This window comes from Charadrius vociferus, unplaced genomic scaffold, assembly GCF_000708025.1.
Source record: "Charadrius vociferus isolate BGI_N301 unplaced genomic scaffold, ASM70802v2 scaffold787, whole genome shotgun sequence".
Lineage (NCBI taxonomy): Eukaryota > Metazoa > Chordata > Aves > Charadriiformes > Charadriidae > Charadrius > Charadrius vociferus.
In genome coordinates, this window is record NW_009649307.1 from 510,226 (window position 1) to 520,311 (window position 10,086).

Consider the following 10,086-nt stretch of genomic DNA (forward strand, 5'->3'; position numbering starts at 1 on the left):
GAATGTCTTTTGTGCTGCTAGCACGAGGATATTTCCGGGCCTTCTGCAGCAATCAAGTACGTATTAGCTATGGCAGATCTGCCACTAGTTTAAAATTCATCCCGCAGACAGGACTTTAGAAACAATATCAGGACTCGAAAGGCAAAATGCCCAGCAGTCTTGGCCTAACCGCAGCAGGATGAAGTAGTTGCATTTCTTCCCCTCCTCTCTGCCAAGGCAACTGTACATTGTTGCTATAAATAGAGACGCTCTGGATCCCAGCTTCTTTTAACCTTGGAGGGAGACAACTCAGCCACTGTACCAGCAAAAGAGGCAAAGGGTTGTTGCCACCTAGAAACGCCTCGATGCCACCGGAGTTCCCTCCAGCCTGTGCGTGTGGTAAATACTTGCTGAGAACTCCCAGCAAACCCCGTTTGCCCAGCACGCACACGACTGGGATGCGCACCCCGCTAACACAAAAGCTGCATCAGCAGAAAAGGACAAGTTGGAACCGTGGCCAGAAAAGCCTGCTGCAGTCTGGAGGAGAGGAGGAGTTCTTGGTGCCCGCTGTTGCAATTTGGAAAGATAAAGATAGAACTACTGAATTTGGTTTCTGACCTCATGAGACTCCCTTCCAAGGTCAGTGCTTCAGCTGTGGAGGTCAGACTGCAACTACCACTGAAGCAAGCGGTACACCTGTGCACAGGCAGGTTTTTATTGCAGGGCTTTGCTCCTGTATTCAGATCGTAACACTTGAGGCTGTGCCAAGCTGGCCTTGTAAATGCAAACCACGCCTGTTTGCCATCTGGTAGGAGGAGATTATAGAAAGCAAGCCCCTATCTTTTAAAAGTAACTGGCAGATCTTGCAAAATAGTAAAGACTTCCCATTCTAATAACAAGATTTTGACAGTTTTGAGCTGAAAGATGAATTACTACACAAGACTGAATTCTAAAATTTCAGGTAACACAGTTACAAGATACAATGGGGTGGATGCCTTGCAGCAGCGGCAGCAGGCAGCTGCAGAAGCGCGTGTTGCAAGCAAGAGCAGTGGAATTGCATAGTCAGGGCACAGCCGTCCGCACGCCAGCAGCAGTAACAAAGCGCAAAGGTAAGACAGCTGGACTCCCACCTCGGCAGCCCTCAGCTGCACCCGGTACAACGCATTTCAGTGGAGATGGATCCACATTAGAAAGGAACTGAGAAGAACAGTCCAGGAATGTACAGGAACTGAGAAGAATGTGTTTGTGCTGGAAACTTAGTGTTACCTACACTGTGCAGAGAACTAATGGTTGGAAGTGGCAGCACAGCAGCAGATTTGGACACCTTTAGCCCCAACCATCAATGTTTAAGCAATTACCAAAAAGATACAAACACTGGGGTAACAAGTAAGCCCTCTTCAAACAAATACAACTAGTAAAGCAAGAGGGAAAGCAACACCCTACAGCTATTCCCTCAACAGATGGCTGGTGTGAAGTAACATGGACACTGCTGCCATGTGCAATGGACAAGAGGAATATCAGGTCTGTGTGTGAGCACGCATAAATAATTACCATCACTGGAGTTCTCATAGCAAAGCCTCCTTTCCCTGGAAGCACACTATAAAAGGGAACTATGGTAACAGTAACAAGAGAGCAAAAGCATTTGAAATTCTCATCCTTTAATGGTCAATGATAATTCTGGCTGGTTCTGTGTAATACAATTAAACAATATACTTAAATGTTTCCAAAAAAAAAAAAAAAAAAAAAAAAAAAAAAAGGGGGGGGGAAAAAAAAATGCCCAGTCTGATCTTTTAATTGCCATGTAATAGCTTCTGTTGAATTGGCAGTGATTTCCCACCCAGCTATTAAAAAAAAAAAAAAAGAAGCTCTCACACCCCCTCTTTCTATAGCTTCCTTTCATCGACATTCCGCTGCTGGATTGGACTCCCATGGCCTAACATACAGCTCTCAAGTCACCACACATCCACATCTTAAGTGTAATGAAGAACTGAAAAACCTTGGTGCACCAGTGATGTGTTATTTTAAAAATAACAGCTCTATTAAACCAAATCCTTCCCAGTCTCCACTGCTTCTCAAACAGGAAAAACAAAATGTTACTGTGGGAGTCTTAATACACTTGTCTTTGTGGGTTTCTCTCTTCCCTGCTGAAGTCATACAGCATAGAGTTCATAGATCTTCTTTACACAGTACACCAGGGCAGCGAGTGCTATCGTGTTGTGCAGTCTCTTTCTGTGCAGGTCGTCCTTCCTCACCAGCACCACCGGAGTGGAGGAGGTGAGCGTATGCAGGGGCAGGCGGGAAAGTTTATAGGCATCGTACTCTACTTGGTACTTGCAACAGGGATCAAATTGCCAAGAGATACCATAAAGGGTGCAGCAAGCCACGCTCAGCACACCAGCAGGCAGGGAGATGTAGTGAGAATAATCTACTGGAAGTGCCAGAGGGGTGAAGAGACAGGTGGTGCCCGCTAACACGGCGGTCTTGTGCAGGCAGTTCCCGACAGTGATCCAGCGGGCCGTCTCATCCCCAATGCGGGTGGGCTCTATCACTATGTATTTGTACTGCGCTTCCAGGGCCTGCTCCAGCTCATACTCAAACTGGTCCTGAGCATTCTCTCCATTGTAGATCTCGTGCACGATGTAACAGTCCGTGGAGGACAAGGTGACCCTGTTAACAGGAAACAAGAGAATTAAAACTACAGAGCTTAAAGACAGACTTCTCACCCACTCAGCTGTGAGAAACAGAGAGAAAAATGCCCAAACTGAGGGCAGCCCCTCAAGGTCAGTTGCTGCCTCTGTTCAACAAGCAGCAGCTTTTTCAACTCAAGATTATGTCACATCAGCTGATTATGCCTCCTGTACGTGAAGTCATCCCAAAATGAAGCAACTTATGTTTCCTTACCTTTTCCTAACTCGGAGGAACTAGAACATTTTGAGAAAACAATCTTGTTAGCAATCCCGAAATGGTTCCTCGCACTGATACCTAAGCAGTTTCTCTAGAGACCTGGAAACGTCACACCTCGGCAACCACACCCGATCAATGAATGAACCATACAGACTTAAGGAGAAGGAGTTTTCATAGAAGGTAAGACTAGCAACTCATCCATTAACAGGGCAAGTTGCACTGGAAGGATTTGAGAGGAAGCACCTTCAAATGGAGATGTGTGCTTTCTCTCCACAACAACTGCCTCCTTGCCACTGATGCAGTTTGCTGTTTAGTCCTCCATAGTAAATCCAACAAGGATGGCCAAGAAACATTGCTAGAAGTGAAGGTAAAAAAAGCAGCAGAGCACTCAGTTTGTTACAGAACAGTTCACTCCCTCTGCTGAAATAGGGTGCAGAAAAGCAAGAAAGAAACATTTTTTTAAACCCAGGCAGACTTTAACAGTCAAGGAGGTGCTCGCTTTACCTTGGAGCCGGCTCCATACTGACAGCAGATTCACAAGATTGTACATCCCTCATTTGAATAACAGCTTTTAGCTACCTAAAAATCACATCCATTTCCACCTTCCCTCCACCCTCTTCACACACATCACCTTAGCTGCAGCTATATAAACATAACAGACTATGAAGAAATAGGATTATGACTGTATACCTGTGCTGAGAAAGGGTAAAAATCTATCCATCAGAACAAGGCAAAATCCTCCCTTCTAAGCAGAAGAAATAACTATTTCTGACATACTTGTGCTTAACTAGAGCAAAACTGAACACGTGGCCTCTCAAGGATAAAAATATCTAGCAGATTCCTTTAGCAGAAGGAGAACAAATCTCACACATATTTGACCTAATCACGGCAGACAAAACAACGTCATCCTAACAGCATTTAGACCCTCCCGATATTGGGAGGCAAGACACTGCTGAGATGGAGAATGAGACTAGCGCTTTTTGCTCCATTAGTACAATGGTACTTATGTGCAGGCACTGGAAAATAAGGGAGAAAAATACTCATTCACAAGCTGCTGTGTTACCAGACATTACCCTTAATGTGCAGCTCCATTCATGCTGCAAAGGGTTTCGTGCAGTGGCCATCTGTAATCAAGAATATTGTTAAATTACAAGCTGTTGTCAGAAGTAGCTGCTTTTGTGAAAAGTGGCAAACATATCAAACAGCAGGACCCAAGATGCACCAGCCTCTCTCAAAGCAGAGTAATAAGCAGTTTCATTAAAAGTCTGGATGGAATTTATATAAGCTACAAGGAAAACTCAACTTACAAGCTAGTTATTGAGTTCTCTGCAGTGCATTTCCCTCTTGGCCTGTTCACAGGTTGAAAGAAAAATAAAATTCCACCTGGATGCTGTGTATGCCAGGGGCTTCTTTAAGGCCATCATGTTGTCAGAGATTGTTTGGAAAATGACTATTAACTCTTTCAGCACAGGATGTGGTGGGCTCTGACATTCTGTAGTGAACTGGCAAATATTTAAAGAAAAATTTTGAAGGACAGCACCTATATAAAAATTTTACAGACTACTACATCTGTAGGTAACTAAATATATCAGTTAACATTAGGGAGTTTCTAACAAAGAATTAGTTAACCAGGTGTTACTCTGATACATTAAGGACACAGCTGGTAATGATTTCTGCCACTGATTGTTTTCTTAATGACAACTGTTCCAAGTGCAACTTCTTCCAAATCAAAAATTCCAGTTTCATTACAGAAGACATGCTGAGATTTAAGGTAACTCTGTAAAACACCACCAATAGACTACATGAAACCACATACCAACGCATAATGACTTCAGGGAAAAGCTATTGCTGAAAGGCATTTTCAGGCCGAAAGCTGACCCAATCCTAACACAACCCTCCAGATACAATTAGTATTTCCTACCAAGGAGCATTTTCAGCCTTTTGTAACACTGAAGAACACGCAGCGTGGATCTGCAAAACAGAGAAGCAGAATCCACGTTCAACTCAGAACTCCGCAGAGGCTCAGGAACCGCACAATAGCCTAGTCACCCTAGGATCTCCCTGCCATCGCTGGGAAAACAAGAGTGAAGCAAGCCTCTTGCTCTGCCTGTAGAAGAGCCATGGGGAAGTGGGCTTCTAACTCTAGGAATTAAGGGAAGTAACTACATTACACGGGATTTCTCCAGGCTCAGCATCAGGACAGGTGGCACTAACCAATCAGCCTCATTTCTCCTCCCTCAGGTGTTGCCCATTCTTCCTTCTGAACACCCCTTCTTTCCTTTCACTGTAATGTACACAAACAGAGCTGTATCACAAGCAACAGCCACCTGTCAAAGCGAGCAGGAATCCAACAGACTTTGGCCTAAGGCAGTACTGTCTATCTCTTCTGGACTCTTTTGGCTTGCCAGGCTCTGGGGCTTTATAACAATAAAAGCAAGAAAAGCACAATCCTTCTAAGCCAAAACAAGCAGAACTTAAAATATATTCTGTTGAAAAATCACTGGAGAAATAAACCGCACGAAGGCTGATAGGGTCTGCCCCCTAACCATGCTGTTTCTCCAAATTAGTCCTCTAATATGGGAATAAATCTCTGTCACAGTGCTGAAGCTACGAATGGCAAAATGGGTAATCCAAAAAACAAAGAATGAAAAATTAGCTGCTCAAACAATAGGACACATGAAGAGTCAGCAATGCAAACAGAAAGCCTCCACTTCTGTAACAGAGGAAGCGGGGTTTATCACGTATTATTTCCACAGAAGAACTGGCTGTCCCTGGAGGTGAAAAGCTGAAAACTGGTTTGTTTTCAGACAACATAGAAGGAGACACAGATGAGATACGTGGGCTTGAGAAGGTTTTAGACCTTGTTGGCATGCAGATAATGACCAAGGACCTCAATCCACAGAGGCAGTCTCTCCTGACACAGCCTTTCCATTGAACACAGCAGCTGCACATGAACAAATCCAGTCAAAGCAATTGGATTTGCTCAAACACTGGAGGCTGTGGAGTTTGTCTTTTGGAGCTTGTCCCCCTCCCCTCAGCAATGACAAACAAAAATGCAGAGCTATGCAAACAACTCCAAGCTGGTATCCACTGGTTATGAAGTGTAATGATTTTATGTAAATTCCATTTTACTTAAAAGAATACTAAATAACCAGTGTCAGAGAGGATCTAGTTCCATAAGTCATAAAATGCTGCCACATGTGCAGAACCCCAGTGTGTTATTTACTAGACAGACCAGAACCTAAAAGCAGTTGTTAATATTACTCAATCAAATGATTTTGCAGGATCTGTCTCCCCACCCCAAAAAAAAAAGGGCTAAGTTAAAGAGCTGTACAGCTGTTCTGCAAGAATAGTTCTGGACCTTATATCCAAATAGTTTATTCTGTTGCAGCTTCACGCATTCTATACTTGTTTTAAGTGCCTCATTCCTGGTGCCAAATGAATGCATAGATGGGGGAATGTGACAGTACTCTCGACTCTTCAGCACAGCAAGATGAAAATCATTTAAAATCACTCATGTAAAATGTGGGTATTGTCAAAGTTATAAATAAGGAATCGGTTGTTAGCAGAGCTACCACCAGCAGGAGGGGCAGAAGTATCTGTCTTAGCTATAGGGCAAGCTTCAAATTACATTTGGATTATCTTCCTAACATGGATATATCAGAGGGCACCAGGAGAGGGGTGCTGCAACTGGCTGAACAATAGCAACTCCAGCAGCTTCCCAGTTACAGTCCTCAAAGTAACTCCTTTTCTCTGCCTCTGACTTGGAAGAGGTCTCCTAGCTGCCTCTTGAAAGCAGCAGCCTGTTTGTTAAATATAAGTTTCAATGGGATAGTCTTTAAGGATGAAGAAATAAATACCCTTCTAAGGAGGCAGCACAATGCCACTCAATGGGAAAAGACCTTAAGCTTTGCCAGGTGCCAAATGGCAAAAAGAGAAACAAATGATCAGAGGGGTGAAAGCAGGGCAGACATCCTGGAAGAAACCCCAGCATCCTTCTACCACTGTCCACTTGCAGGGAGAGAATGACTGAGTTTGCTGCCCTCAGCCTAGTGATGTTCCTTGATCTGCCAGATAGACTTCTGGTGAAAGTGTAGTGTCATCCAACTATCTCAGTTCTGCAAAATGTTCAGAATCACAATTAGAAAGAATCACAATCTGCACAAAGCATGGGTACAGTTCTGTGCAAAAAGAGGTTTTTTTAAACCCCTCCACACAACAGGTAAGTCAAGTTTTGTTTGGTTTTTTTTAAAGAAGAATGTTCCTGGACAACAGTATTGCTCAGAGCACCAAACATACATTCAGATTAACTGTCAATGAAAACCAGTCTGATTAGTAGTTAAAAAAATAAGAAAGGAGAGGCTTGCAGCAGTGTGATAACAGCTGTCACAAGCAGCACACACACACACAAAATCTAGTTTAGCAATGCAACAGAAGGACTCCATGCCGGCTGTGCAAGTGAACTGCACAAAAAGGACGTTACTGATGGCCAAGGCACAGTGTCATTATTAGCATCTCAGCCAAGCTTGAGTAAGTCAATAAAGTCAAGGCATGACAAATTAAAAAACTAAACTTCCCTCCCCCCCTGTAAATCCTTCTTGAAATTTAATTTAATTTCAAGATTAAGGAATGAGTTGTGGTCTGGCTTTAATTCTCAATGGAAATACTCCACCTCAAAGTCATACTCAGGTGTATTTTCCTACTCAAGAGAGCTCCAGGATATGGCATACAGAAAGTACTAACACATCCGAGCTTAAGCACCTGAAGAATGGTTTCTCTGCTGAACATCCACACCATCTACCAGTGTCAGGCCATTAGCCACGGCTGTCAGGCCTACGGCTTCTTAAAGGCCATTTTGAACAGGTTGTCAATGCATGCGTTAAAGCGGAGGAAGAACGGTAAAACTGTAGCAATAAAGCAAGACTTCTGTTCAAAAGATGTACCTTAAATATAAAAAGGGAGCAGGAGAACATTGGTGAGCTCTTCAAACAGCCTCAGCAAGGGAAGACAACACAAAGGAAAACATCACCAGACCATAACAAAAAGCTCCCGCCACTAGAGCAGAAAGAGGTGTCAATTTTAAGTCAACTAATGATTAGCCAGGCTAATGGAAATAGGTCAATCATTGCTGTAAGCAAACAGAGTACCAGAAATCTGAGCAGTGCAGGTAGCGAAAGGAGAGATCTCTTTAAGGGCGCAGAGAAGCCAATACAAGCAGTGGTGATGACATTAAGGCTGTTCTTGCTGGAGTTTGTTAGAACATCTCCCAGGGGAACAAATGGCATTCTGTCTTGTGTTCTGGCGGTCATCGTGCTGAATTTTATACAAAAACACTGAAGTACAATTCAGTGTCTGTTCTGTATAAAAAAGTTGTTTTGGTCTACAGATTAACAATTCTCTTTAGACAGTCTCCATTAAAGAGTCTATCCAGAATGAAGAAAAACAAATATTTAGTTGGTTCTCTTCAATGTTTTGGGTTATTTTGTTTAACCTTATTATTTCACCGCCAGAGCGCCAGCTGGAGTTCACAGACAACATCCTTTGAAATTAACGTCCTTACATTTAGTCCTGCTGAGGAAAGCACTTTTTGACCAATTACAGATTTCCTTGTATCAATAAAGTCATTTATGAAGGGATACAGCCTCCACAGATAAAGTTGCTGGGTCTTTTTTTTTTTTTTTTTAAATGAAAGCTGGTCTAGTCTAATAGCAGACAGTATTTTATTCATTACTGAGACTCCTCACACCACCTCCCAACACACAGATGCCTTTTAGACTAGCTGGCTGACAACTGTAGAAACTCCTTGAAGCAGCTCATTTATGAGGCAAGCTGGATTAGCATATTCAGTTCAAAGGAATGTGTCTTTGGACAAGGATCCTGCCCAGTGCAAGAAAACTGTATTCACTGTAAAAAAAGCCTATGTCATCATTTGATGACATCAGGTCTGTCAGCACTGCCTTTTACACAACTTGCGTTGCCAGCAGTCAAACAAGATCGGTAGGTGCGACTGCGGATGAGCCACTGATGGAGAGAAGCAGAGGCCCAGTCATGCGTATCTCCAGCTCTGCAATTGCAAGGAAGAAGTAGTACCCAGCTGACATCACCCGACACCTATTAGAAGTATGATCTTTTGTCACGTTCGTACAGGATGACACCTAAAAGAACCACCATCTTTTGATAAGCATTGTGAAAAACTGGTCAATGGTGTATCTGTTGTTCTATGTCACTTCTGTGCTTTCTTATACTTAGCTATACATTTCTCCAAAGGAAAAATAATACATGCGGCGGGTTCATGAAGTATCTAATGTTTAGGAATAAGTAATTTTGATCATAAGATCAAGAGTAATCATAGCTTAAAAAGTCGCCTCAAACTACAATTACATTATTCTATAGTTCACAGATTAAGTTATAAGGTAACAACTCACTTTTAAGTCTGCATCAATTTTCATCCTGGTAGAAAAACTTTCATTGAAGTTATTAAGTGCTCTTTTCCATATTTTTTTCTTCGCTTCTGCTGGGAGGACAGGTCTACCACATGAAAACTCCACACCTCATGTGCTTAGCATTGGGGCAGGTGCCAGCACTGGGTGCAGACAGCTTTACCACTATGCCACTGAGCTCTGTGGTATTCTTAGTTGTTTATATAAACTACACTGATGCAGTAATTCCATTGGCTCTTCCAGTTCAATTACTTTTATTTTCCCTGAACACAGACAGCATTCCTGCAATTCACATTAGCACCAGATTTTTAAGGGCTACTTGTGGCTCTCTTTGGCTATGTAGATTCAACACCATCAAAAAGAATACTGTTGAATTACAGCAGGGGATCAAAATCAAACAAAAGCCACAGCAAAAATTAAGAGAGATCTCAGAGTCTCTATGTAAGGCGGCAGGACAAAAGAAAACTCCTCACAATAAAAAGGCAGCAGCTGGTTACATCAGTCAGCCCTGGGGCAAAACAGGGAAAACACCAGCGTAAGGAAATACAAGATTTAGCTAGACATTTTAAGCAGGTAAAGAACTGTGCACACAGAATTTAAAGCAGCTCAACAAGATTTTCCTCTGTCTCATTTTCCTGTTTTAAAGTTACGATTCCCAAACTTCTACAGCTACTCCGTGGGTAGTTCCAGCTCGTCCTAGCTGCTCCTCCGTCCTGACAGAGGCAAAGAGAGAGCGTTACAGAGCTCTCTGCGAGCGCCGAGG

The 10,086-nt window shown here is 42.9% G+C and overlaps 1 protein-coding gene across 1 annotated transcript in view; it reads right to left on the reverse strand.

Annotated features, from left to right (window-relative positions):
• Nucleotides 1–1,831: 1,831 nt before the first annotated feature.
• Nucleotides 1,832–10,086, reverse strand: part of TMEM11 (transmembrane protein 11) — a 10,400-nt gene continuing 2,145 nt past the window's right edge. The window contains exon 3 of the mRNA XM_009889222.1: nt 1,832–2,646. Within this exon, the coding sequence (XP_009887524.1) occupies nt 2,130–2,646 (517 nt within the window). The 3' untranslated portion in view covers nt 1,832–2,129. The remainder of the gene's footprint in view (nt 2,647–10,086) is intronic.